Source organism: Sorex araneus, chromosome 2, assembly GCF_027595985.1.
Source record: "Sorex araneus isolate mSorAra2 chromosome 2, mSorAra2.pri, whole genome shotgun sequence".
In the NCBI taxonomy this organism is placed as follows: domain Eukaryota; kingdom Metazoa; phylum Chordata; class Mammalia; order Eulipotyphla; family Soricidae; genus Sorex; species Sorex araneus.
This window is the reverse complement of record NC_073303.1, coordinates 236,964,870-236,992,376: the sequence shown is the minus strand read 5'-3', so window position 1 is coordinate 236,992,376 and position 27,507 is coordinate 236,964,870. Positions and strand designations below refer to the sequence as shown.

Below are 27,507 nucleotides of genomic sequence, written 5' to 3'. Positions count from 1 at the left end.
TCGGCGGCGGGGGCTCGCGGTCGGTGCGCGACCCGGGCTGGCGGCGGTTTCCGGTTCCGCGGGGCGGGCGGGCGGCCGGGAGCGGCGGCGGCGGCGGCTGACAGACAATGAGGGCGGCGGGACGGCGCTGAGGCGGCGGCGAGCGACGCGGGGCCCGGGGGCGGGGCGGGGCGCCAGCCATGGACAATCAGGTGAGGAGCGGCCGCGCCGCCCGGCCCCCCGCGGCCCCGCGCCCCGCCGCCCCGCTTTGTGCGCGCGCCCCGCGCCTTTATGTGGGGCCGGGGGCGCCCCTCCCCCACCCGCGACCCCGGCCCCCGCGCCCCGCCCTCGGGGCACTCCGGGCCCGCCCGCTTCCCGAACCCCCCCGGGACGCCTTTCAGAACCCGCCCCCCGTCTGGCCCCGACCCCCCAGTCTGGCCTCGTCCAGTCCACGCTCTCCCCTCCAATCCCCGCCAGGGATGCTGCCGGGGACCCCAGTGGGGCCCGGAGCCCGTTGGGACTTTGCTTTGCACCCCGACCTGCCCGGGACGCCTCCCTGCACAGCCCTCCCGAAGCCCCTTGAGGAGTCCGGTCCAGCTCCAACGCGCCCCCTCCACCCCCGCCGCCGGGATCTACCTGGCACCCCTGTCCAGTCCAGCGCCCCGCATGCACCGTGGAAACCCCTGGGGTTCCCAGAGCCCGCACACCTCTTTTCCCCACGTTGCATCTAGCAGGGTTGGGCTATATAGCTTCTTCCTGAGTCCCCTTCAACTTTCTAACACCCCCGCCCCACCCCCACCCCCAGCTTGCTGCATTGGTCCCACTTAAGCCTCTGCCCCTCTCTACATTCAAAACCTTCCTCTGGCCTGGCCCCCCTCAGCCCAGACCCTACTCAGACACTTCTGGGGGTCCTCTGCCTCCCTGAGTCTCCAGCAGCCCCTGGGAGCATAATATGCAGACCCCCCCACCTCCTGCCTCCCTCACCACTTTTCCCATCTGCCTCCCCGCTCCCAGCCTTCACACAGCTCCTCTCTGGGCCTGCCTCAGTTTCCCCACACTCACTGGCCAGACCTTTAGTCTTGAGCCCACAGGGACCCAAACTCAAGTTTGTGCTGGCCCTGGCCTGCCTCCCCACCTTGGATTTTAAGACCTGGACACCGAGCCTGGCTCTGCGTCTCTTAGATGGGGTCGGGGTGCACCCAGGTCCTGGGGCCCCCCTTGTTCTCAGATCCCTGAGCATTCAGTGTTGTCAACTTCCTCCCAGCACCCATGGCCCGACCCTGCCACTTTCCACCTCTCACCTTATGTCCCCCATCTCAGAGCCTCTGGGGGGCCTGGTTCTGCACTGCGGGGTGCTCCCCCACCCCATAATGTCTTCTCCTGGGGCTGCTCTGTCCCATTTATACAGTCAGAGCCGTTCCAGAGCCCCCTGATGTGGGTAGGTCATTGCTTCGTTCCCCGCCCGGCGCCAGGAGAGGTGGGGTGTGGGGGTGGCAGCTCAAGTCTCCACCGTTAGCCTGGGCAGGTCCGGGCGTCCCTGGCTGCTGGCGCCGCTGTGGCTGCTCCGTGGGCCCAGGCGCTGGGTGCTGGCGAGCTTGTCGGGGTGGAGGGGGTGGGAAACTCAGTGCTGTCCGTCTGGGGGGCCCTCGCTGCCCCCTTTTCCCTCCTCAGCCTCGGAGGCATCACAGCCTTGTCCCCGAGACATTGCATCCTGGATTGTCTTTCTGTACCCCCCCCCACGTGCATGCATGTGTGTGTGTGTGTGTGTGTGTGTGTGTGCAGCCAGGGCACTCCCCCAAACCAGCGCCCTGTCCCATGTCAGGACCCCACCGCTCCCCCTTCTTGTTGGGCACCCAAAGTTGGGACAGCAGGTGTGCACCCCGTGAATCCCAGGCCAGGCCTCCCTGTTGGTTCTGGAAGGAGAAGCAGAGGGGCCGGGACTGCCTGACCCTCGGGTCACCGCCCCCTGCCCTGGGTGTCTTCGGTTCAGGGAACTAGACTGAAGAGACAGGACGCAGAGGGCCCGGGAGCCCCATCTGGACCGGCTGGGGCCTCTGTGGCGCCTCGGGAAATGTCTGCAAGGAAAACTGGTCCCAGGGGGAAAGGCTGGGTCAGTCCCGGTGGGGGTGTCTGTCCCCAGCTGTGTTTCCATCCAGCCCAGCTCTGTCCTTCCTCCAGAGGGCCCTGGGGATGTTGGGAGAAGGGGCCCTTTTACCCCAGAGGGTGGGGCCTGGCCGGGTTCCAGAGCACCCTGGGGAGGTGGGGGGGGGAGCCGCTGCATGGGCCTCGGGCTGCCTGAGTCCCGCCGGGACCCCAACCCACCCCGGCTGGCTGGCCGTGTCCACCGAGTCCCCCTCCCCATCCTGTCCTCTCCAGGCTTGGCTTGGAACTCAGCCAGAGCAAGACCTCCTGCATCCCCCTGCCCTGGTCGTGACTTTCAGTGTCATGCACCCTCCTCCCCCAACACACACACAGCCCCACGGCCGGTCTGGGGGGCCTGGGCGCATCTGTGTTCTTAGAGGGGAAGGGGAGGGTCGGAGGGTCTCTGTGGGGGGCGGAGGCGGGTTGTGATTTCTCTCCTGGGGTAGGAGAGGCTGGGCGGACACGGAGGCAGCGCAGGAAGAAGGGGAAGGCGGGTTGGGGCCATCGGGGTCCCTAGGTGTCTGGGACGTGGAGGTCCTTCTGGGTGTCCCATCACATGGCACCCTCAAGTCTTCACGGCTAGGCGTGAAGGCAGGTCCCAGGCTGTGTTCTCGCTTATGATGCTTCCGGGTCACAGATGAGGGGCCCAGGAGGAATGGGGGCAGCCCACAAGGATGCCTGCCATGGCACAGAGCCCCCCCCCCACACACACACACACTCGTACACACACACACACACACACACAGGCCACACATACACATTCACACACTGGCACACACACACACGCCGCACATACACTCACACTGCCCTTACACACACTCACACATATACTCACACGCACACACACGCCGCACATACATATACTTACATTGCACATATACACTCACACTGCACATACACACTTGCACATACTCTCAATACACAACCACACATACACACTCATATATACGTCTCATACACACACCACACATACATACACCACACATAAACTCATGCACTGCACATACATACACATTCACTCTCACATACCGCACATACACACTCACACATTCACATACACATACCACACATACACACACATTCACACTCACACATTACCCCTCCAGAAGTCAACCTCCCTCTTATTTTTTGGTTTTGGGGCCACACCCAGCAGTGCTCAGGTTTGACTCCAGGCTCTGTGCTTGAGGCTTGCTTATGGCAAGGCTCAGAGGACCCTATGGAATGCTGGGAATCGAACCCGGGTCTGCCAAGTGCAAGGACAGCGCTGTCCCCACTGTCCTCTCGTCCGGGCCCCCTGCCTCCACCTGCTAAAGCCTGCATCTTGTGAAGATCGGGGGCCAGGGGCAGGCCTGGGCCCCACTTTTTTATCCCCCCAGTCCCACCTTCTGGGCTATCAGAAGCAGCCGACATCTGTCCCTCTGTGCTGTGGCCAACCTGGCAACTCCCAGTGTGTCCCCGACTGTCCCGGAGCCTTGGGGAGCTGATGCCTCTCCCCACGGGGGTTCCTGTAGGGACCCTGGCCCCGCCGGCTGGAGGCCGCCACTCCCCAGTGGTAAGCCAGGACTGGGGGGGCCTCTGTGGCTCCTGGGAGTCCCTGGGCTGAGCCAGAAGTGGGGTACACTCAGTGGGATGCTGCTCCCTCCCAGCCCTGGCAGCCAGGGCTTCCTGCAGCCGTCCTGGGGGACCCCCTTCCTCTCCATGGCGGGGTTCCGGCCGGGGGACCTGGCTGCGGTTTCCTCCCGCACCTGCCACTGGCCTGAGTCCAAGGAGGCTGCTGGGGAAGGCCCAAGGGCAGGAGATCGGGGCTCGCTGTGCCCGGCTTCAGGGGTAATTATGCCCCTCGGGCCAGTGTGGGTTCCCAGAGGGCAGGGCCACTGCCTGCCGGAGCATCCCCAGCCGCAGATGCGGCACCTTGGAGACCAGCTTAAAGAGCTGCCTCTGGGGGCCCTGGGCGGCACGCGGGGGGGGGGGGTGGCGTCAGGGGAGCAGGATGGGGCAGGGACTCTGCCAGCCTTTGCTCTGCCATCTCGGGCCATCCGCCTGGGGAGTGGGCAGACCCCACTGAGTGGCTCTGTCCTCTGGCCCACCCGCCAGGTCTTGGGGAGCAGTCCTTGTAGGGAATCTGCCTCCCAGAGCGCCCCTGGCAGCTTGGCCTGGGTCAGAGTTGCCGCTGGCAGTGGCACACTGGGTGGACCTGGGGACAGGGGAGCTGGCATCCACTGGGGCAGTCCCAGGCACGGCCTCTGGGCAGCGGGCGGCTCCCTGGCTGGTGAACTGGGCCCCGGGCCAGGTGGAGTAGAGGAAGGAGGGGGTGCCCACACCCCGGGTGCAGTTTGCTAGGCTGTTGGGGGGCCAGGAACAGGCCCTTGAACGCCTTGTAGACTCATTGGTTTATGCTCTCCCTTTTCTCTAACCCCATGTGCCGCCCCAAGGCTGCCCAGATACTGCGGGGCTCAGCTTCCCCTGCTTACGAGGCGCCTCCCGCTCCAGCTCCTGAAGGGGGTGGCCAGCTGCCAATGGGTGCCCGAAGACCCCCGTGGAACCCATCATGAATGCCTGGCCTCCCAGAAGCCGCTCGTCATTGTCAGGATGGCCTGCACTGGGCCCCTCTCAATATAGGGGGAAGGGCGAGTCGGGGGCTCCAAGGGGTGTGACCTGTCCCTTGCGTGTGCTCTAACAGAAAGGGGCCCCGTGCCGCCCCTCCGCGCAGTCCTAGTCGCAGTGTTGCCACCGTCCTTGCCTGCCTCAGAGCTCAGGGGCCGGAAGCTGCTGCCATCCCCTATGAAGTGCCCCCCCCAAAAAAAAAATCCCTTGCTGTCCCCTGGACATTGCGCTCCCAGCTGTCCCAACCTGCCGCCCTCTGGCTTCCTCCTAGCATGAGTGTTGTGTGTGTGTGTGTGTGTGTGTGTGTGTGTATGTGTGTGTATGTGTCTCCGTCCATCCATCTGTCTGTCTGTCCAGAGGCCTTTGCCTTCTGTTCAGCCGCTGACAGGTCCCCATCCTTTCGTTTCTCTCCTGTGGCTTCCAGGTTCACCGCCCCCCCCCCATATCTCCCCTCCTTCCCGGCCAGCCCCTGGGCCGGGGGCAGGGGCTCACTGCTCTGGTTCAGCCTGCAAAGTGATGGATGCAGTGTGCATGTCCTGGACTGCCCAGAGAGAGGGGCGCAGGGTGGGAGGTGGGGCAGGGAGGGGCCCAGGAGCCAGCCAGCTGTGCCACTGCTGGAGCGACCCCTTTCCCCATGTGACAAAGGTCGCTGGAGGGGAACGGGCAGGGTTTGCTCCAGAAAGGTGCACCCAGGGGCATCTAGGGAGCATCCAGTGGGTGGCCTCCTGCCTCCGCTGTAATGGGGGAGGCGGGCCCCCTACTGAGCAGGAATGTGGGTGCACTGCCTGGGCCTTCCCACTCTTTGCTTAGCTCACAGGCGCTGGGTGTGCGAGCCCTAGGGGGGTCTGTGGGACCACGCTGTCCCCCTGTGCTCAGCATCTGAGGATGTGGAGGGGAAAGTGGTGCTCACCTCAGCCCTGGGGGGCTGGGAAGGTGGGGGCTGCTGTGTTCGCTGGTGGAGTGTGTGTGTGTGTGTCTGTCTCTGAATTGGCCGGAGCTGGGATGTGCTGGGGGCTGAGAGCCCCGCCAGGTCGCTCTGGAGTGATGAGGAAGGCCTTAGCTGAGTGCGGGGGCGTGTCGCGGGAAGCCCGGGCTTCCCCGGTGACAAGTGTGCTCTGGTAACATTATTGCAGTTGTCATAAGCTCCCGCGCCGGCTAGCCTAGCGGGCCTGGTGCCGTACTGCTCTTTGAAGTCTGTGGCTTTGTGTTTTGAGGCGTGGGAGCCCCCACGGCCCCCTTCAATTGGAGGAAGCGGCTGCTGCGGGCAGTGTGCAGGCAGCATCACGGGTCAAGCTGCCTCCCCCAGTGCTTCCTGCTGGCCGCTCTCTGCGTCCCTGAATCACGGTTTCGCCCCCGGAGCCTCGGCTGGGGATTGGGCACTGCCTGTGGCCGGCCAGGGGCCCTATTGGGAGCGTGGGTGGCAGTGACAAAACCCTCCATCAAGGGGCCTGCACCTGAGCCCTCCCCGGAGACCCCAGTGGGCAAGCTGGTCATGGGGCCACTGCCCCCGCAAGGGCGCCTGCTCCCCAGTCGCTGTGCGTGCATGCATGCGTCTGTCCATGTTTCTGTCTGTGTACCCTTGCGTGTGTACGTCCAGCCATCTGTCCGAGCATGCATATGTCTCTACACCTCTCCGTGTGTGTGTGTGTGTGTGTGTGTGTGTGTGTGCATGCATCCATCCATGCAAGCATCCATGTGTGCTTGTGTGTGCGCGACGTGCATGTGTGTTTCCTGTACAGGACGCTGCGCTGTTTGTCTGGGAGACTTTGGTGAGCAGTGTGTGTGTGCGCGCGCGCGCCTGGGTCTCGGCCCCCCCACTGACCCCTTCGCTCCGCCTATCTCCCCACAGTGCACTGTCCAGGTGAAGTTAGAGCTGGGGCACCGCGCCCAGCTGCGCAAGAAGCCCACCACGGAGGGCTTCACGCACGACTGGATGGTGTTTGTCCGCGGCCCCGAGCAGTGCGAGATCCAGCACTTCGTGGAGAAGGTGGTCTTCCGCCTGCACGACAGCTTCCCCAAGCCCAAGCGCGGTGAGTGGCCCCCTCCCATGCCCCCAGCACGGCCTGCCTTCCTGTTCTCACTGCTCCTTAGCAAAGCCGGGAGGCCAGCTTAGAGGTGGTGAAGTCACTGAGCAGCGCCCAGGTGGGTGGGAGGTGCTGATGACGCCCCCTGGTGAGGAATCCGGAAACTTCTGGGCTGGCCCAGAGCCACCCTCCAGGTTTGCCCGCCACTCCCACAGCCATGGGGGTCCCTGAGGCCCCACCCTCCAGCCTGGGTGTGACCTGGGTATACTATGCGGGTATGTCATCATCCCAGATGACATTACCCAATGTCGCAGCGCTCAGCCCCTGGCCCAACCCGGCCCTGCCTGCAGCGCCACCTGCTGGCCAGACTGCCCGTGTCCCTGCCCTGCACCTGTGGCCCCCAGGGGCCCGTTTGCTGGTGCTCAGAGCCCAGGATTTGTCCAGCCACTGGGGAGGCGGAGCCAGGAAGGAAGCTGGTGACCAGCGCCAGTTCTGGGGGTCCCCAGGGCGAGTCTGTTTCCTGGCCAGTGAGTCCCCTCTCTTGTGCACAGCCCAGGGCTATGTTGGAAGAGTCCTTGGGGGCTGCCAAGTGCCCTTCCCACGGCAGTATTTCAGGGGGTGCTGGTGTATGTGTGTGCGCTGCTGGGCTGCACGTCTCCCCGGCACTCTGCCTCCTAGGGGGCAGTGCGCCCAGTTACAGGTGCAGCCGAGAGCCTTGAGTACCTCTTCGCGGCCACCATGATCAGCCCCGGGCCATGCCTCTTCCTAGATATGGGGCTCCCTGCTGCCTTATCCCACCCCCAGGGGCCCAGAAGTGAACCCATGCTTTGTAGCGGACACCCCAAGGCCCTCTTGTCAGGCCCGTTTCCCTGGGTGTTGTGTGGTGTCCCCACTGCCTGTCACCTCTGTATGTCACCTCCATCCCGTGGATGCTGTCACAGGTGCCTGCCGGGGCTCCCCACTGCTCTGCCTCTGTAAGGTTGGCAAGGGGCTCCAGCTGACCTCCAGGTCCCTGAGAAAGGGCTCCTGGGCTGAGGCTCCCCCTTGAGCGTTGGGCATGGCTGGGGTCTAGCAGAGAACTCAGCTGCGCTTCCCAAATAAAATATGGTGGAGAGTTTGAGTCTTGCATGCACCCTTATCTCAGCCTGAGGTGGAATGAATGTAGCAAAGAGGTCAGATATGGTCAGGGAGTTAAATGTATCCAATGAGCTAACTGTATCCAGTTAAATGTATCAATGAATTAAATGTATCTAGTGAACTAACTGTATCCAGTTAAATGTATCCATGAGTTAAATGTATCTCATGAGTTAGCAAGTTAGATGTATCCAATGAGTTAAATGTATCTGGCCAGTCAACTGTCCAGGAGCGGAAGTTCTGTCCCTAAGTTGGAGCTCGCCGGCCTTTCACCGAGCTGCTGCTTATCAGATAGCAGAGTCCTGCCTGCCCAGCTCCTCAACCATTTCAGATAGTGAATGTTCATGGGGCACATTTTGCCACTTTTCTGCAGACAGTGCACCCAGCCAGCTTCTGAAATCACTCTGGGGGTGTTAAAACGTGTCCTCGAAACCTGGGCTTCAGGCCTGTTGATTTGGTTATTGGGCATTTGCTTTGGTGCCACAGGATTCAGGTCCCTTATCTTTCGGAGCTGGAGGGATAGCCCAGTGGGGAAGGTGTTTGCCTTGCACCCGGCAGACCTGGGTTCAATCCCCAGCATCCTATAGGGTTCCTGCCCCGCAAGCCCTGCCAGGAGTGATTCCTGAACACAGAGCCAGGAGTCAACCTTGAGCATCTCCAGGTGTGGCCCCCAGAGCCAATAAATAAATAAAAATAAACCTGGGCTTCTCAGCGTGTGCCCCTCACCCCTACCCCTTCGACCCCAGGATGTTCCAAGAGGAATATGGGTGAAAACTGTCAGTGGGGGCGAGCCTGCAGCATGAGATTAGGGGGGCAGGAAGGGAACAGGTCAGAAAAAGGCCCCCGTTTTGGCCAGAGGTGGGGGTGTACACCTTGAGTGCATCTTCTGGCATGTTCTGCTGGTACCTTCCTTGGTAACCCTGCCGTGCGGGCCCTGCCCCGGCTCCGGCCACTTAGGCTGCACCCTAAGCAGTCCGCCCCTGGGGACCCCCATTTCCTCCCTTTTCAGTGCTTCCGTCTTGTAGTGGAGTCTGGATTAAGGATCCCCACACACACCCACACCCATAGGCTCCCTGTCTCTCAGCACCCCCTCAGCCCTCCCCCGCCCCGAATGGTCCTCGGGCTCCCTGTTACGGGCCAGGGCGTCCCCAATCTCTGAAGGGGTGAGTGGGATTTTCCCCCCATCCTGTCTCCTGAGTCTCTCCTTAGGGAGAGAATGCAGGTCCCCCAAGCCCAGAGCTGTTCCATGCTCCCAAGTGAGCAGTCGGTTGGAGATGGGAAGTTGGACAGCCTTATCACCCAGGCTGTGGCTTCCTTCCGGGGGTCCATGGATGGGGACACATCTGCAGGGACCCTGTCTCCCTCCTGACCCCTGATGTTGTCTGGTGCCAGCCCTGTGGCATGAGTGAGTGAATGTGTGAGAGTGAATGAAGAAGTGAGTGAATGAGAGTGATGAATGAGTGAATGAATGATTTGGAGAATGAGGTGAATGAGTAGATTTGGTTTGGGCAGCTGTGTCGGTGAGTGTTTGACTTGGTGTCAGCATTTGGGGAGGTCACCAGAGCAGCCTGGGTGGGGGGCCTCGCCCCTGGTGGATGCGTGTGTGTGCCTGGTGAAGCCCCCTTGGCAGGGTGAGGGCTGCTGGGCCGCCCTTCATGTGGATACCGTGGGGGGCAGAGAGGAAGCGATGGCGGGGTGAGAGGAGTAGGGTCGGGGGCTTCTTGCCCTGTGCCCACCGTGTCCCCCTTCTGTGGGTCCTCCAGGGGCTCCCGGAACTGCAGCCATACCCCCAGCCCAGCCACGCAGCCCCCTACTTCTGTAGGAGACCTGAGGGAGAATGCCGGGAGCTGCTGGGATTTGCTGGCGGTGGGGGGAGGGGATGCCACACCCAGCAGTGCTCAGGGCTGACTCCCTGTGGGGTGCTGGGGGCCAGTGCCAGGCAGGCACCCTCCCCGCTGTCCTATCTCCAGCTCCTGTGGTGATTTTTATTGTGTGTGGGGGGAGGGGTGTGTCCTTGGGGTTCCCACACTCAGAGCCCATCCTGGGTCTCTGCCCTCTCCCCTGAACCTGTGTGTGCTTCCATGAAGGCTGTGGGGACCCCCCCCTCCCGGGGCTCCCCTGCATTCTGCCCTCAGAGAGCCCTTCCTTTGTGCTTGTGACCCCTGGGGCTTGTGAGTCCGCCTTTGAGTCCAGAAGCCAGCACGGGGGCCCCTGAGACTGACCATGTCTCTCCCCGACTCCCCGCTCCCAGCCCCTCCGTGCTCTGAGCTGGGGTGCCCCCCTTCCTCTGCTCCTCCCCACAGACCCTGTGGACGAGGACTTGACCTGGACTTGGGTTCAAGGGTCGGGAGTGGGTGGGGGGCTCCAAGTGGGCAGGAGGCTGACCCCCGCTTCCCCTTCCTTCTCAGTGTGTAAGGAGCCCCCCTACAAGGTGGAGGAGTCAGGGTATGCTGGCTTCATCATGCCCATCGAGGTGTACTTCAAGAACAAGGTAGGACCCGGGTTCACTGGGGGTGGGGGGTTGGAGTGACCGGTGTGGGTGTGTGCGTGGCCAGACGGAGGGGGCCCAGAAAGCATATGGGGGCAGGTGGGTGCAGCCCTCCCCAGTGGTCTGGACTGGCTCTGATTTGGGCGAAGGTCTGCAAATCACCTAAATGCCCCCCCATCCCTTCCCCCATCCCATGGGCTTAGGGTGCAAAGCAGAACTGTAGAGTGGCCTCTGGTTTGGGGCCACACCTGGAGGTGCTCAGGGCTGACTCCTGCTCTGAGCTCAGGGATCCCTCCTGGTGGGGGTCAGGGGACCCCATGGGGTGCCAGGGAATGGAGTCTGGCACAAGGCCAGCGCCTCCCCTGCTGTCCAGCCCATCTGCTGAATCTTAGTTGTGGGGCTGGTAGGGGGCAGGGGCAGGGCAGAGGTTGGGGCAGAGGTAGGGGAGAGACCGACGGGGAAGGCACGGGGGTGTCCTGTAGCTGAGAGGGGCCTGGCCGCTGGATACAGAGTGGGGGGTGCCCTGCCGTCTTACTGTTCCTCCCTGCATATTTTACCCCGAACCTGCAGGGAACCGGAGGTTCTGTGTTGTTTCTGTGTTGTTAGTGTGCGTGTGCAGCACCGCTGGAACGCCAGGGAAGCACACACACACACACACATACACACACATACACATATAAACTGCCAGGGAAGGAAACACACACACACATACTCCAGGGAAGGACACACACACACACATATACAACTGCCAGGGAAGGACACATACACTCCAGGGAAGGACACACACACACATACACATACTCCAGGGAAGGACACACACATCAGTGAGGAACACACACACACACACTGCCAGGGAAGGAAACACACACACATACACATACTCCAGGGAAGGAGACACACACACACACCAGTGAGAAATACACACATGCACATACAAATGCCAGGGAAGGAGACACACACACATATGCCAGGGAAAGATATACATACTAGTCACACACACACACACATATGCCAGGGAAGGATATACACACCAGTCACACACACACACAACACACTCCGTAGGTTTGGTCACACAGACATATGCCAGGGAAGGACACACACACCCTCCCACCCCCCCACCATCACCAGGTTTGGTCAAACCAGGAACGAAAGCAAAAGCGCTTGGAGCCCTGTGGGCCTATAGGGGCCTCAGGCGCCCTCTCCTGGTGTCAGGTGGTGTGGCCACTGGCCCAGGGACACTGGCTGCCACCCAAGCCAGTTCCCCCAGCCCTGTGGGGGCCTCGGTCGCCCTCTCCTGGCATGAGGTGGTGTGGCCGCCCAAGCCCCAAGCCCTGAGCCCTGAGCCCTGCTGAGGCCCTCCCGGGGGCCTGCTGCTCTGGGTCACCCCCTCAGGCCTCTGGATGGATGCCCAGGGGTGCCTGAGTAATCCCTGTCTCAACCCCCGCCACACACCCTACAGAAGATGCTGGGGGCACCTCCTGCTTTTCAGTCGCAAGGCCAAGGCAGACTTCTAGGGGGACCCTGGAGGGCTGGTGCCAGTGTCTGTGATGGGTCCTGGGGGCATCTGGGGGTCGGCCTCTCGCCCTGAGCTTTTGGAGGGATGGGAGCTTCCCAAACGGTGTTCAGGGCTGGGGCTGCTCCCAGACGGGGGTTCTGTACACTGGCCTGTTGCTCCAGCTCGGGGTGCCCAGGCGCCCCTGGTGCAGGGGGTGGGCGAAGGGAGGATGTGAGTTGAGCTTCTGGGAATCACTTTTGGTTTGGGGAGAGGGTTGGGCCACACCCAGCAGTGCTCAGGGCAAACTCCTGGCTCTGTGCTCAGGGATCACTCCTCGTAGGGCTCAGGGGGCCCTAGGGGGTGGCGGGGATTGACCCGGGTCAGCCATGTATAAGGTAAGCGCCCCCCTCCCCCCTCTGTATGATTGTTCTAACCCCCAAGTTTGCTAAAAAAAAAAAAAAAAAGAATTGGGTCGTACCTGGCGGGGCTGATTCCAGAGTTTCCGCACGGCCCAGCAACTCAGCCCTCCCCCCACCCCAGGGCAGGTTATTCTTCTGTTTTGTTTTGTTTTTTGAAGGAAGGGGTTAAGTGCCACATCTGGGCTGCCCAGGATGTACCCCCTAGGTGATCTGGGGGTGCGATTAAGCCCAAATTGCCATGTGTGAGGCAAGTGCCTTACCCCTGTTCTTGTTCCCGACCCCTGACCCATCAACCTTTCTCAGCTCTCACCCCCTTGTCTCCTGCCATGGCCCCCCCCATTATATGGTTTTCACCTTTAGCCCCCTGGGAGTGTGGGGGGGCAGCTGGGAAATGCTGCATTGGAGGGGGGAGCCATACTCAGCTGTGCTTAGGGATCACTTTTTTTTTTTTTTTTTGCTTTTTGGGTCACACCCGGCAATGCACAGGGGTTATTCCTCGCATTACTCCAGAATTGCTCCTGGCAGTGCTCCGGGGACCATATTGGGATGCTGGGATTCGAACCCGGGTCTGCTGCGTGCAAGGCAAACGCCCTACTCACTGTGCTATTTATTCAGTCCCTTAGGGATCCCTTAAACTTGGGGGTCCCTTTGGGGTGCCCAGGCACCGTAAGAGGTGTCGGGGATCAAACCAGGTCAGCCGTGTGCAAGGCAAACACCCTCTCCGCTGTCCTCTCACTAAAGCGCCCAACATGCTGCCCGAGACTATTCTTTCCTGGGTTTGGTCTTCACCCCTTAGGAATCAGAACACACCCCGGGGGATCTGCCTTCTGGGGTTCCCCTGCTCTCCCTGGGCTCCGTCTGCCTCCTGGCTGCTGCTGTGCCATTTGGAGCAGGGCAGCTCTGGGGCAAAGGACCCTGGAATCAGGAAGTGATTTGGTGGTTCTCCGGGTTCCCAGGAATTCCGGCTGCGGTTCTTCTGGCCTCGGCAGCTCCATGTGAGTCTAAAGTTGGGGCTTTTTTTTTTCCCCGTCTGTGCACAAATGGCCATGGGGCCGCTGGAAGCAATGACCGAGCCCCACAGCTCCATTCTGCCAGTGAGCAGCGGGCAGGGCCGTGGGTTTCCATCTGCTCAAGCCTCTCATCTCCTCCCCTGAATTCTTGCAGAGGCATTTGCTCCTTTTGCAGGTTACTGTAAATGAAATCGTTTTATTTATTTATTTATTTTGCTCTTTGGGTCACACCAGGCAATACTCAGGGGTTACTCCTAACTCTGCACTCAGGAATTATAAATACTATAAATTAAAAATACTGGCGGTGCTTGGTGGACCATATGGGATGTCGGGTCAGCCACGTTCAAGGCAAATGCCCTACTTGCTGTAGTATCGCTCCGGCCCCTGGAATTGCTTCTTTCTTTTGGCTCTCAGGGGTCACTCCTGGTGGGGCTCAGGGGTTCTGGCTCCCCATGGGATGCTGGGAACTGAACCCAGGTTGGCCACATGCCAGGCAAATGCCCTCCCTGCTGTCCTATGGCTTCAGCCCCCACAGACCTGCTTTCCTGACCTGCCTTTTCGGTGCATTCAGTGCTGGCAGTGAGAAGAGGCTGGACCCGTGCCCACGTAGCCTTTGGTTTCTGCCTCTTGCCTGAAGAAAGTTGTGGGTTTTGTTGTTTTGTTTTGTCTCGGGGCCATATCTGGCAGGCTCAGGGCTTCCTCCTGGCCCTGCGCTCAGAACTCACTCCTGGCAGTGCTCGGGGGGGACCCTATGGGATGCTGGGGATCGAACCTGGCTCCACCATGCACCTCTGTCCTATTGCTCCGGCTCCACCTCATTCTTTGGCTTGAGTCATTGCTGCCGTTCCTGAAGCAGTGTCTGCAGATAAGATGGTATCGATGGCGAGCGGAGTCACGTTCTCTTCTGTCCGGCTCGGCCCTCCTCGCCCTTTACTTCCTGTCCCTAGCTTGGGCTCCAAACGTGGTCATCCCTAGTGGCCGACTGGGCAGGGGGCGGATGCCGGGGATTGAACCCGAGCCGAGCCTGCCCCTGTTCCTGGCTCCCGTGCAGTTTCCCGTCCTCGCCATGGACCTGATGGCGGCGCTGGGCTTGCCCTGGGCACCCGCCTGGGACATTCCTGGAAAAATGTCTGCCTCGAGCTCCCAGCATGTTTGTTTGGGGGTGTTTGTGTGTGTGTGTTGGGGGGAGCCATACCTGGGGGTGCTCAGGGGACCATGTCGTGCTGGTGGGGGGCACCCAGGGCTAGGCGTGGACTCTGGAGGGTTTCTCATCAGGGGACGCCTTCCTGCCTTCCTTTTCTTTCTTGAGAGAGAGAGAGAGAGAGAGAGAGTCCCCTTGGTTGTATTAACTGGTTTTCTTGTGCAGATTAGGTTTCTGTTTGGTTTTTCTCTGGGTTTGGGGCTGGCTTGGGCGGGGCGGGGGGCACACACCCAGCATGCTCAGGGGCTACTCCTGGTTCTGTGCTCAGGGGTCCCTGTTGGCAGAGCTCGGGGATCTGGGGGTCGAACACGATTGGCCATGAGCCAGGCCAGGGCCCCACCTGTCGCGCTGGCCCTGCTCGTTGCTTTTCTTCTTTTTCTTTTCTTTTTTGGTTTGGGGGCCACCCCCGGCGATGCTCAGGGATCCGTCCTGGTGAGCTCGGGGCACGCTATGGTGCGCTGGGGAGCAAACCCAGCCGGGCTGCTTGCACGAAAACTGCCCTCCCCGCTGTTCTGTCACTCTGACCTGAACACAGTTGTTCTTGTCAGGGCAAAGTGGAAGGCAGAGGGGCAGCATCTGAGGCCTCTGCCGGCCGTGGGCACTGCGTCTGACTGGAAGGGGCGGCTCCCGCCTTTTGCTGTTGGGGTGGGGGGAGGCTCAGAACCTCGGGGCCACTCCCAGTGGCTCTGGTGACTCCATGCCTGGCCTGTGACGTTGGGCTCTGCCCGTCACGCCCGGCTGTCCTGGGGTGCCAGGGAGCCGCCTAGGTCCTTGTTCTGGAGGGGCCCTGGCACCTCCCCACCCTGCGCAGCTTGTCACCGCTGGCACAGTTCCCATGCACGGGTCCGAGAGGCTCAGAAGAGGCCCCACACATCAGCCAGACCCCATGACTGTCAACCAGTAAACCCACAGTTGTCGAGTCGTGCCCCTGGCCTGACCCCTCCCCTGGGTGTGCACCCGGAAACAGGTGCCAGGACTCCGTCGGCAGGGGGTTCAGAGGCCCTGGGGTGCCCCTCCTGGCTCTTCCTCCTGCACACTCCAGGAGGCAGGAAGTGAACGTCCCTCAAGCCCCCCAGGCCCTTCCAGCCCTGCGCCCTGACTCCCGGCAGTGCCCGGCGCCCATGCAGTTGCCACCTGTCCGGCCAGTTCCTCCACCTCCGGAACGTGAGGCCAGAGGGAGACGCTGGCCCGGGGCCAGGGCCTGGAGTGGAGGCTGGCAGGGGGCGGCTGCGGGGTGACCTGAGTGGCAGGAGTGGAGGGGAGGGGCGGGGCGTGGGGCGGTGGGGGACGTGGCGGCCAGGTGAGCTGGGACTCGCCTTATTCGGCTGATGTCACAGTGACGCACGGGAACCCCAGTTCCTGGGGCGGACGGCTGGGAGCCTGTGCTGCCCGCGGCTGGCCATCTGGGGCCGCGGCCCCTCCGGCTGTATCTCCCCCACCACGACCCCGGGCCTGAGGCCTCTTGCTGCGGTGGCACTACCCAGGTCAGCCGCAGGGCACGTGCCGGGCTGTGTGTGCGTGGGGACATAGGCCTGTCGCCTGGGGGGAGCATGTGTCTGTGCGCCCTCACCCCGGAAGCAGGCGCAGCCCGAGTGCTGGGCAACCCTGGGCTGCCCCCGTGGCTCTGGGGCTCCAGGGGCCCTGCAGCCCCACTGACCAGCACCCTGGGCCCCAAGGATGCCTGGAGGCGCCCCTGCCCACGGTGCTTGGTCCCCTGGGGGGGTGGAGAGCGGGGGCCCAGGCACCCTCCTGGCACCCTGTGTGTGTTGGGGATGAAGGCCTTGTGGAGGGCAGGGGGAGGGGGCGGGCAGGGACCAGAGACCCTCGGTGGCCTCTCCTGGGGCGCGGGGCGCTGAGGCCTAGCCGGTCCTTGGATACGCAGCGCCCACTGGAAGGTGCTGGGGACTGGGAGGGCAGGGTGGGGTCCTGGGGAGCCCCTGCACTGTGAAGCCTTGACAGGGGAGCCCCCACCTCACACTAGGGTCTGGGAGCCCCCACCACGCTCCTGGTAAGCCCCTCCCAGCCAGCACTGCACCACCTGGTCCTTGCAGAAGGGCTGCCCGGTGGGGTGGACATTGGCCCGGCTTCCTGCAGAGTCAGGATGGGGCAGGGACTCAGGGTCCAGAACTGAGCTGGGGAAACCCAGACGAGACTCCCGGCCATGCAGTCTGGATCCCGGGAGCCACCTCTGCCTGCCACCAGAGTCCCCCGTGTCCTCGATCTGGGAGAGGACGGGTGGACACTGGGGGCCTGGGCCGCCCGCATAGCAGGTGGTGGGCAGGACTTCAGCCTAAGGGCCCGTCTGGTCTGCAGGGGGAGCCCCGCAGGCACCCCCGCGGCTGTTGGGGGGGTCACTCTCCACTGCCCAGGGACAGCCTCAGGGCTGAGCCCAGGCCACTTCCTACCCCCAGAGCTGGTGCCAGGCCCTCAGCTCACTCACGTGGGGATCCCTCACAGCAGGGAAGTCCCCTGGGGTCTGGGCTCAGCCTCACCCAGCCTGTCCCTGGGCCCGCACCCAGGAATCACCTTTTTATTTTTCTCTCTTTTTGTTTTTAATTTTTTGGGGTCACACCCAGCAGTGCTCAGGGCTGACTCCTGGCTCTGCACTCAGAAACTACTCCTGGCCGGTGCTCAGGAGACCCTGTGGGATGCCAGGGATCGAGCCTGGGTCAGCCACATGCCAGGCCAGCGCCCTCCCCACTGTCCTATGGTTCCGGCCCCGGAGTCACCTATTTCCTGTCCTGATTCCACACCGGGGCCTGCTGGGCCCGGCTGCCCGGTCCACGGGCAGCGCCTGGGGCTTGGATGGCTGAGCGAGAGGTGGGGGGTGCGCCGGGTGCCCCTGACACTCCCCGGGCGCCCCTGTGTCGCAGGAGGAGCCCCGCAAGGTCTGCTTCACCTACGACCTCTTCCTGAACCTGGAGGGGAACCCGCCCGTGAACCACCTGCGCTGCGAGAAGCTGACGTTCAACAACCCCACCATCGAGTTCCGCTACAAGCTGCTCATGGCCGGTGGGGTGAGTGCGGCCCCGCGGGGCCCTTGCCCTCCCCAACCCTGGGCAGTGCGGGCTGGGGACCTGCTGGGGGGGGGGCGAGCAGAGGGGGTGCGGCCCGTGGCTGCCTGCCACGGTGGCTGGCCAGTGACTCACACGGCCTTCGTCCCCCCATGGCGTCCTGCTCGGCGGCGATGGTGGCTGGCCCGGCGTCCCCACGTGGGCATGGGGTGTCAGGATCCCGGGGCTCCTGCGGGGGAGGGAGGGCAGCCAAGCCGTGTGTGCGGGCCTGCGTGTGCTTGCGTGTGCGCGTGCGCCCGGGGGCACGGGCCGGCCCGCGTTCATGAGCCCGTGGCTCCCCGGACCGGCTCGGGCCCCTCGTAAACGCGGGTGGGATGGAGCGTGTGCGGCTGTGGCTTCCTCACTGCGGAAGGTCGAGTCTGCGACTCTGGCGAGCGCCCCCGGAGGCCCACACCCGGGCCGGGCGGGCAGGGCTCCCCCAGGTTCCCAGGGCACAGCCCCCAGCCCCTGTGCCGGCTCCTAACTCGGCTAGTAGGCGGCCTGTGTCCCGCGTGGCCAGGTGCGTGTGTGCGGAGATGAAGGCCCTCGGGCATCACGTAAGCACATAAAACCCGGGGGCAGGCCAGGCTGGTGCTGTGTGGGCAGGGCCGGCCCGAGGCAGGGGTGCCACGGCAGGCAGGCGGGCGGGCACAGTGGTTCTCCCACCCCCAGCTCCGGAGCGGCCCAGGCTTGCTGCTTGGCGGGTCTGAACGTTCTGGCCCTCGAGGGCACCGGCCTCAGGCGCTCTGGTCGCTCCCGGGACCAGGGTCGGGCCTTGCCCTACTGCCCCAGAGCTCCGGGCAGCTCCTGGGGGTGCTGGCATCAGCCTCGCACTCTGCTGCCAGGACCAGAGGAGCCCCGATCCGTAAGTCCTGCCGGGATGCCGCGGGGTGGCCTCCTGGCCCTGGCCCATCCCAGGATCTCGGCATCCGTCAACCTGTCCAGGGGGGGAGCTGGGGGACGCGGGAGGGGTTCGGAGGGGAGAGATGGGAGGGCACCCCCATTCTTGGCCCAACTGGCAGGGAGGAAGAAGGAACCAGAGAGAGCCCAGGTGGCAGCCCCCACCCTAAACACGCTGGCCGCCTTCCCTCCACTCGCCCCTGGGTGTGTGTGCCTGTGTGTGCGTCTGCATTCCTGTGTGTGCGTCTGCGTGCCTGTATGTGTGTGTGTGTCTGTGTGCCTATGTGTGCGTTTGTGTGCCTGTGTGTGTGCGCATCTGCGTGCATGTGTGTGTGCGCGCGCGTGTCTGTGTGCCTGTGTGCATCTGCACGCCTGTGTGTGTGTCTGCGTGCCTGTGTGTGTGTGTGTGCATCTTGCATGCCTGTGTGTGTCTGCGTCTTGCATGCCTGTGTGTGTGTGTGCGTCTTGCATGCCTGTGTGTGTCTGCGTCTTGCATGCCTGTGTGTGTCTGCGTGCCTGTGTGTATGCATCTGTGTGCCTATATGTGTGACTGCCTGCGTGTGTCTGTCTCCGACTGTGCCTGCATGCACGTGTTTGTGTGTACATGTGTGCATCTGAGTGCATGTGTATGTCTGCATACAGTATGTGCCTGTGCATGTGTGTATGTGTGTGTGCATTCTTGTGCCTATGCGTATGTGCATGTGTCTGCATGTGCATGTGCGTGTGTGCGAGTCTGCATGTGTGTGTGCATGTGTGAGTGTGTGCGCGTGTGCGCTGGCCTGCATGCATGGATCTCCGCGGCTTCCTAGGCTCCGGGGCGGCTCAGCAGCTCTGCTTCAGTGTGCCCTCCAGCTCTGCTGTCCTCGCTCTGCCCCCTTGTCCCTGCGACCCAGCTGCCGCCTGCCTTCCAGGTGGAGGGCTGGTCCCTGCCCGCTCTCCTTCCCGCCTCTCCTGCCGAGCGCACGAGCAGGCAGAACCGGGCCTCTGGACGCCTCTCTCCATCCTTCCGTCCTTCCTTCTCTCTGTCCTTCCGTCTGGGCCGCCAGAAGGCCCTGTCTCCCTCCGCGCCTGCTACTTGCTCACTCTCGGACTCCATCAGAGAGCTCAGCCCCATTCGGCAGGTGTCCGGCCGGGTGCCACTGTCTCCCAGAGCCACTGGGTGGTCGAGGGGGGCCGCCCTGGCCACCCCTGGGTGCTGGTCGGTCCTGCTCCTCACTCCCCCGCCTTGCAGCCAGCTCGCCAGGCACCGGGGACCGCAGTGTGAGCAGGACTGGCCGGCGTCAGGGCATCCTCTCGGGCTGCCCTTCTGGCCTTCGCCAACTGCTTCCGGCCGGTCCTGGCCGCCTCCCGCCCCCTGCGCTGTGTGCCCCGCTCTTCTTCTTGACTTGGCTCCTGGGGGGCCCAGCCATCCTGGCGCGCACACGCGCCCCCGCCCCGCTTCTCTTGGCCCTCTTCCCAGTTGCCTGTGCCCTTACGCTGTTGGCGCTTGCGGCCACAGCGGGAGCCCCGGCCACCGGGGATAACGCCTGTCTCTTCTCTGTCACTAGGTGATGGTAATGCCCGAAGGAGCAGAGCCGCTGTCCAGGCCCAGCCCCGACTACCCCATGTTGCCCACAATTCCACTCTCTGCCTTCTCTGACCCCAAGAAGACCAAACCGCCCCACAGCTCCAAGGTCAGTGAGGCGGAAGGGCCCAGGGCGCCCCCTCGGCACCGCCGGACCTTCTGCCCCCCCTTCCTCCGGGAGCCCGTGGGCCCCCCCTGGCTGTCCCCGGCCACCGGTGACTCTCCCGGATGGCCCGGGGCAGCCAGAAGGACGCGGGCTCCCGGCCTCTCTGCTCATCACGGGCCACTGCCCCCGCCGCCTGCCTGCACCTCCTGGGCACCCCCAGCTCACGGACCGTCTGTCCGGGGCTGGGCCGGGGTGCGGGAAGGGCAGGCGGGCAGGAGAGGGCGGACCCCCCCTCTGTCCCCCTCGCCCACCGAGTGCCTGCCTCAGGCCCGCTCTGCACCCCTCCCCCGGCTTCTCTCCTGCGGGGTACGGTGCGCTCACGGCCCCCTCCAGCCTGACACCCTTCTTCCCACCGCCCTCTCCAGCCTTGCCCCGCCAGATCTTTCTGGCTCTCTCTGGAGCTTCCTGGACGAGCCCTTGTCTGAGATCTCAGACCTGCGGGGGTAGCGGGGGGACGAAGGGCCGCGTGGGGGTCACCTGCCATTGCCCTGGCCCCCAGGCCCATCTTTCCCAGAGTCTGGGGGCTGGGATATCATTGTGGGCATCTCTCTCTCTCTCTCTCTCTCTCTCTCTCTCTCTTTCTCTCCCCCCTCTCCCCGTTCTGGGGCTTCGTCTCCGGTCTCTGTGCCCCTCAGTTCTGTGCCCCCCATTTCTCTTCCTCTCTTGGTACCTCTTCTGAGGCCCCTTGGAAATGCCTCCATGGGGGGCACCCCTGCGCCCCCAGGATTCAATGCCGGCCCACAGAGCTGCGGTTGGCTTGCAGGGCCCCGCCTGTGGCTGCGTCTTCACAGCCTTGGCCCTCTCTTTTCCTGCTGTCCCCACCCTGCCCGTGGTGGTCCGGTCACCTCTTGCTGCCCCACGCTGACCCCCAAGGCCCTTGTCAGGCCGGGCTGTCCCGGGCAGGGCTTCGCTGGGCTCTGCTGAGCTTCACCCCTTGGGGCCGGGGGGACAGGTCTGTCCGCCTGATGGGGGAGGGTTGGGGTCTCCGTGTCTCGGCCACCTGCTGGCCACCTCGGCTTTTGTGGCCAAGCTTCCTCGCCATCGAGGCTCGGGGTCTGTGCTTGGTCAGAGGTCAGTGTGGGACGCCGGTGGCAGTGGCACCATGGGGGCCGCCGGGGCAGGAGCTGGGACCAGCCTGGCCTTCTGGGCAGAGGCCAGCGGGGGCTTGTGAGCAGGGCGGAGGCACTCTGGGCAGTGAGCTGGCTCACCCGTGCCCGTGGTCTGAGTGACACATTCTTGGGGCCATGCTGCCGGGCTGCCCCGCAGGGAGGCGCCTTCTTTTGGGCACCACTGCTGCCCCCGCTGAGGTAGGTAGACGCGGCCTGAGAAGCCCAGGGCCTGGGGCAGAGCCCTGAGGGGGGGTCGCCTTGACACCCACCCCCACCTTCTCCACCCCCCCCACCGCATCTCAGAGAAGCGGCCAGGGAAGGCCGAGGTCCCCAGGAGACCGGCGGGCGTCCAGTTCCTGCTGGGCCCAGAGGACCCCCGGCTGGCCCCTCCCTCCCTGCGCCCCAGGTCGAGCTGATGACAAGGCCCAAGGGGGCGGCCGGCTGGCATCCCCACTGCACCCGCAGGTGGCAGCAAGCGTGGAGCAGGCGGGCAGCCAGCGAGTGTGACTCATGCTCCTTCCGGGGTGCCCCTGAGCCCCCTGCCGCTTCCTGGCACGCCCCTGACTTGCCCTGCTCAGTAGGGAGAGCTGGCAGGTCCCCTGCAGGGCCCACACTCTGGAGTGGGCAGGGCAGGGGGTGGGGCCGCACCACCTGGCTCGTGCGTGTGCATGTGTGCGTGCGTGTGTGCGTGCATGTGTGTGTGTGTCTGCCCGTCTGTGTATCTGCTCCACCACCCCGCCCCGGCCTTCCAGGACGCCAGCCGGGAGAGCGGCAAAGCCTGCAAGGCCCACAAGGCGGCCAAGGAGCACCGGGAACGGCCCCGCAAGGACTCGGAGAGCAAAAGCTCCTCCAAGGAGCCCGAGCGCGAGCGGGAGCGCGAGCGGGAGCGGGAGCGGGAGCCGGCCCGCAGCGCCAAGGACGCGGCGCGAAAGCTGGCCGAGGGCCGGCCCGCCAAGGAGGAGAAGCCGGCGCCGCCCAAGGCCGCCTTCAAGGAGCCCAAGATGACCATGAAGGAGACAAAGCTGGAGGGCCTGTCCCCCAAGGGCGGTGCCGCGTCCAAGTCTTCCTCCAGCAAGCGCCCCGCGCCCGCCGACTCGCCCAAGCCGGGCACCAAGAAGCCCAAGAAGAGCAGCTGCAAGAGCTCCCGGGGCGGCCCGGGCACCTCGCCCCGCACCTCCTCCTCGTCCTCCTCCTTCTCCGACAAGAAGCCACCCAGGGACAAGGGCGGCGGCAGCAAGGGCGAGAAGGTCAAGGCTGAGAGCGAGCCCCGGGAGGCCAAGAAGGCCCCCGAGGTAGAGGAGTCGAACTCGGAGGACGAGGCATCCTTCAAGACGGAGGTGAGGCGGCCGGAGCGACAGGACCGCGGGGAGGGCGCCGGGCTTGCTGGGGGCCCGCCAGGATGGATCCCGGCACCCCGCAGGGTTCCCGAGCCCCGCCAGGAGCCAGCCCTGAGCACCACCGCGTGTGACCCCAAAACAAAACAAAATACGGAGGTTCGGGGCTGTGGGGCCCCAGATGGGGTGCAGCCTCCGCCCCTGCCCACTGCCACCCTGTGCCCACCTCATGGGTGAGGGGTGACGCCCCTTTCCGGGCACAGCTCTCAGGCTGCCCCGCCCCCTGCCCGCCAGACTGGCCCTGAGTGGGCGTTTCCCGTGTCCGGTCAGTGCCGGGGTTGAAGAAGCCCCACATCCCTCCCTGTCCCCCAGGCTCCCCCACTCCTGAGGGAGGAACAGGGGTGCGCCCAGCGGCTGTGTGTGCCCCTGTGCCTTCGGGACCTAGCGCCCCTTCCCTGGGGGCCCCCACAGGGGAGTGCTCCTGGCACTGGTGCTTGCTGCCCCCTGCTGGCCAAGCCTGGGAGCGCAGTGCCAAGGCGGGCAGCTCTCCCCCCCCAAACACACACACACACACACACACACACACACACACAGCTGAGGGACGGGCTGGGAGGAAGGCGGGTGGGGATGAGCAGCCGGGTTTCTGCCCTCAGCCGCAGCTCGAGGTCCCCCCTCCCCCTCATGCCCTAGTGCCCCCCTTTTTCTTCTCCCCCTTCTGCAGAGGCACCCGCTGTGAGAGGGAAAGCCTCCGGGGTGGGGGAAAGGAGGGCGGGGGGTGGGGGGCTCCCAGGTCCCGCCTCCCCTGCCCACCCCGAGACCCGGCTCTGGTCTTCTCTCTCCCCCCTGCCCGCCCCCCCGCGGCTGAAGTCTGTCCAGTCCAGCCCGTCCACTTCCAGCTCCGGCTCCGACTCCAGCTCCGACTCGGACTTCGAACCGTCCCAGAACCACAGTCAAGGTGCGTGGGGGGGTGGAGGGGGGGGCGCTGCCGCCGAGTGAGCTCAGGGAGCCCGGATGTGAGACCGGGTGGAAACGGGGTGCCCTGGGCCCCAGCCCCCAACACTGTTTCTGCCACTTCCCGGGGAGGGGGGCTGGGAGGATCCCCCAGCTCACTCGGATGACCCAGGGCACCCCCAAAGCAGGGCAGCCGGCCTGGCCGGGCACCCCCCCATACACTCAGATTGATGCAGCCAAGGCGTCTCTTCCCGGGGGTCTGACGCAGAAGCCCCCCATCTTTCCTGTGGGGTTGGGGGGCGTGGGGGAGGGGAGCGCTCTGGGGGGGTCTGGCCTGGAGTGGAAGCACCGCGCAGCCGCCAGGGGCTGGGCGGGGGAGAAGCGTCACGTGGCCGAGGTAATTGAGGCTTTGTGTCCCTCTGTCGCCTTGGAAACGGGAATATAAACCAAGATGCCGTCTGTGGGGGGGCCTGGAGCCGCGGCCTCTGGAGAAAGGGGCGGACGGTGGGCCGGGAGCCGCCAAGGGGGCTGCGAGGCGTTGGGGATCCGGCGCAGACCGGGCTGGGCGTCCCCCCAGCCCCTGGGTGGGCCATGGACGCGCCAGGCGGACCCGCCGTGGGCCAGGACCCGGAGGCCTGCGAGGCAGCCCAGGGAGGTAGGAGATGGCCAAGTGGGGGCCTCCGGGGCCGTGCAGGGGTGGGGAGCCGGCCCGGCCTCAGTCAGCCGTGCTGTGCCCCCCAGGCCCACTGCGCTCCATGGTGGAGGACCTGCAGTCCGGGGAGTCGGATGAGGACTCCTCGTCGGGAGAAGAGGCGTCGGGCAAGGCGGCTGCGGGCCGGGACTCCAGGTACGGGGGGACCGGGGGGACCCTCATGGGGTTTGGGGTCCTCGGAGGGCACGCCTGGCTCAAGCACCGGGGACCCCCCCAGCCCCGCCCCGCCTGCATGAAAGAGGGCGAGCCCACCATTCATGGTTGGGTGTGTGCTTCTGGAATGTTCTCTGCATGCAGGGCAAGTGGCTGCCATGGCCGCTGCTCAGTCAGCGCCCAAGGCAGGCTGGGGTCCTGGGGGTCACCCTGGCCCATGGGTGGGGCCAGAGAAGGTTCAAGCTCGCCGTTTCCCCCCTAGGGCACCTGACGCTGGGACAGGCCTCGGCACAGGGCCCCGGGCAGGGAGTGATGTCCTGAGGGGACACCTCCCAGCCCCCTCCATGGGCTCGAGAAGGTCTGAGGGAGGAGGTCACTGCCTCTAAGGCCCGGGAGAGAGCGAGCATCAAGGAGGGGTCACGACACCCAGGGGTTCCAGCGTGTGGCCCCCGCCTCCGCCCTCTGGGCCTGTTCAGGAGCCACCTCTTTCTATCATTAATATGTTCATTTAATTTTGCTTTGGGGGCCACATCGGCAGTGCCCAGGGCTGCTCCCGGGCTCAGTGCTCAGGGCTTGTGTTTGGCCTCCCGGAGTCCTGCAGCCAGGAGAGCTTGCGTTTGCACGCGAGGGGGTTGTGGGGGGGGTCACGGACAGAGGCAGCGTGGGGCTCTGGCCTCAGCCCCTCTGCCGGGGAAGCCGCAGGCGCTGACAGACGTGTCCCCGCCAGGCTGAGCTTCAGCGACAGTGAGAGCGACAACAGCGGGGACTCCTGCCCGCCCAAACGCGAGCCCCTGCCCCCGCAGAAGCCCCCCCCTCCCAACAGCAAGGTCAGTCAGGAGCTGCCCGTTGGGGGCTGGGGGGTTGCTCTGGGTCGGGGTGGGGCGGGGCTGGCACAGACCGCGGTTCGCTCTGCAGGCGTCAGGCCGGAGGAGCCCCGACTCTTGCAGCAAGCCGGACAAGATGCTCAGGAAGGGCACCTATGACAAGGTGGGGCGCGGGGGAACGGGGGAGCCCCGGGCAGCCCTGAAGCGCGCATGCGCTGCTGACGACCCCCGACCCCTCCCCCCTGCAGGCCTACACGGACGAGCTGGTGGAACTGCACCGGCGGCTGATGGCGCTGCGGGAACGCAACGTGCTGCAGCAGGTACGGCGGGGGTGGGGGGAAGGGGTGTGGGCTGGGGGTCCCGGGCTCCGCCTCCTCCCCTTGCCCCCTGCGGCCTAGCCCCTCCCCTCCCACACCTGGCTCGCGCTGCAGATCGTGAACCTGATCGAGGAGACGGGCCACTTTAACGTCACCAACACCACCTTCGACTTTGACCTCTTCTCCCTGGACGAGAGCACGGTGCGCAAGCTGCAGAGCTACCTGGAGGCTGTGGCCACCTGACCCGGCCCGCCCGCCGCCCGCAGCACTGCCTTACCCCGCCCTGCGGCCGGCCCCGCACCACCAGCTGCACTTTGCCCAGCGGGGGCCCCGGGCCCAGGGGGGCCCCCACACACACACCTGCTCGCCGCTCAGGCCCGTCCGGGGGGCTGCGGCGAAGGATCCCGCTGCGCCCGCGACCTGCCTGGCTCCCTGGCGCGGGCTGGCTGGCCGGTGTCCGGGCGCCCGCGGCGGGCATGGCCGCGAGGGGCGGGCCCCGCGGCTGGAACTGTCAGGGGTCCCTCAGCTGGGCCCCGGGGCACCCCCTCCCCCGTGCCGGGCCCTTGAACACTACTGGGGGTCGCGGTGCGCGCGAAGCTCCCCACCTCCTCCCGAGGGACCCTCTGCCCCGGGGGCCGCCCAGGCTTCGGACTCTGAGCACAGTGAGAGCTTTTGCCAAATAAGACGGGATCGTTTGTGGAGTTGGTCCAAGGGTCCGGGGGCCACACTGCCAGCGACCTCTGCCCCCGCGCCCGGCTGTGCGGCCACTCTGGCCCCCAGACTGGCCTCAAGGCCCAGAGAGGCGAAAAGCGGAACCGGGCGCGGAGAGCCCCGGCGTGACCCCCTGGCCCCGTCTGTGTGGCAGGACCTTCCCTCCCTCGGGCCCACAGCCCAGGGCTGCCCCCCCAGCGGCCTGCGGAACCCAAGGGACAGCCCCGCCGGGCACCACATCTGTCCTCGTCCGTCCGACTGTTTGTCCGTCCTCCTGCCAACTCTTCCCCCAACCCACTGCCACAAGGTGCAAGCAAGTGGACGGGCCTGCCGGGCGGACTCGGCGCGGTCACCAGGCGGTCACCGCGCAGGCCAGCAATACTCCAAAGGGCGTTCCTCTGTCCCCCGGGAACTCAGACTGCCGGGCTGCAGGCTCCAGCTCGCCGCTGTCAGGGAGCTCCTTCCCACGGCCGCCCTCGGCCCAGAGCACTGGTCGCCCCCCTCTTTCTCCTCCTCCTCTTCCTCCTCCAGGGGCCCCTGGGAAAAGCCCCCCGTCCCCAGGGCACGGCCCCACCTGCTGTGGGGGCTCTGGGGAGCCCCAACCCCCCACCCCGTTTCTCAGTTACCTCCTCCGGACACAAGGCCCCAAGCACTGTCCCACGGAGCCGCTCTGGACCCAGGGCTGGCCCCGTGAACCCCCCCATGGACATGCCAGGCCAGCTGGGGGACCCTCACCCCTGCCCGCGGCCCCACCCCTGCCCCCACTTCAGCAGCCTGGCATGGTGGGGATGGGCCGTGGGGTGCTTCCATAGGAAGGCGGCCCCCTTGGGCTGCCGTGCAGTGTTAGCCCCCCTGTGTTGTCTCCCGAACAAAAGGGCACCGAGCGAGGGCAGGCACGCAGGTATCCGATACCCCTGCCCCCGAGCCCCTAAGGGTTTTTACAAAGAATGTGTCACACTAGGAACTAGGGCACCGCTCCCGGCCCAGACCAACTCCTGCATCAAAGGAATGAGGAGATTTGTGTTTGTATACTACGTTTCAGGAGCATTTCCGTCCTGGATTTTAAACCTTTTGTTAAATTGTGAAATTATGGAGGAGTTTTATAGAAAAACAAAAAGTGAAATAAAGTCAGATGAGAAAGTGGCCTCTTGTTTCCTCGGGCTGTGGAATTGCAGGGGTGGGGGGTGGGGGGTTCCGCCTGGCGGGGCAGGGGAGCA

General features: G+C 64.7%; 1 protein-coding gene across 2 annotated transcripts; it reads left to right on the top strand.

Annotated features, from left to right (window-relative positions):
- On the top strand, positions 1–27,434 carry MLLT1 (MLLT1 super elongation complex subunit). 2 transcript variants are annotated; one of them, XM_055127588.1, is made up of 12 exons: positions 1–191; positions 6,575–6,755; positions 10,292–10,374; positions 17,370–17,513; positions 19,997–20,122; positions 22,041–22,625; positions 23,490–23,577; positions 24,315–24,420; positions 25,166–25,265; positions 25,354–25,425; positions 25,511–25,582; positions 25,694–27,434. In XM_055127588.1, exons 1-12 carry the CDS (start codon positions 180–182, stop codon positions 25,820–25,822), a joined length of 1,698 nt encoding a protein of 565 aa, XP_054983563.1. In that variant the 5' UTR covers positions 1–179; the 3' UTR covers positions 25,823–27,434. The 2 variants fall into 2 exon arrangements, with proteins under 2 accessions (XP_054983563.1, XP_054983564.1); XM_055127589.1 differs by lacking the exon at positions 19,997–20,122.
- Positions 27,435–27,507: the final 73 nt, after the last annotated feature.

Coding starts and splice junctions, on each gene's coding strand:
- MLLT1 (XM_055127588.1), top strand. Junction 20,123..22,040: donor AACCGCCCCACAGCTCCAAG/GTCAGTGAGGCG, acceptor CCGGCCTTCCAG/GACGCCAGCCGGGAGAGCGG. Junction 25,583..25,693: donor AACGCAACGTGCTGCAGCAG/GTACGGCGGGGG, acceptor CTCGCGCTGCAG/ATCGTGAACCTGATCGAGGA.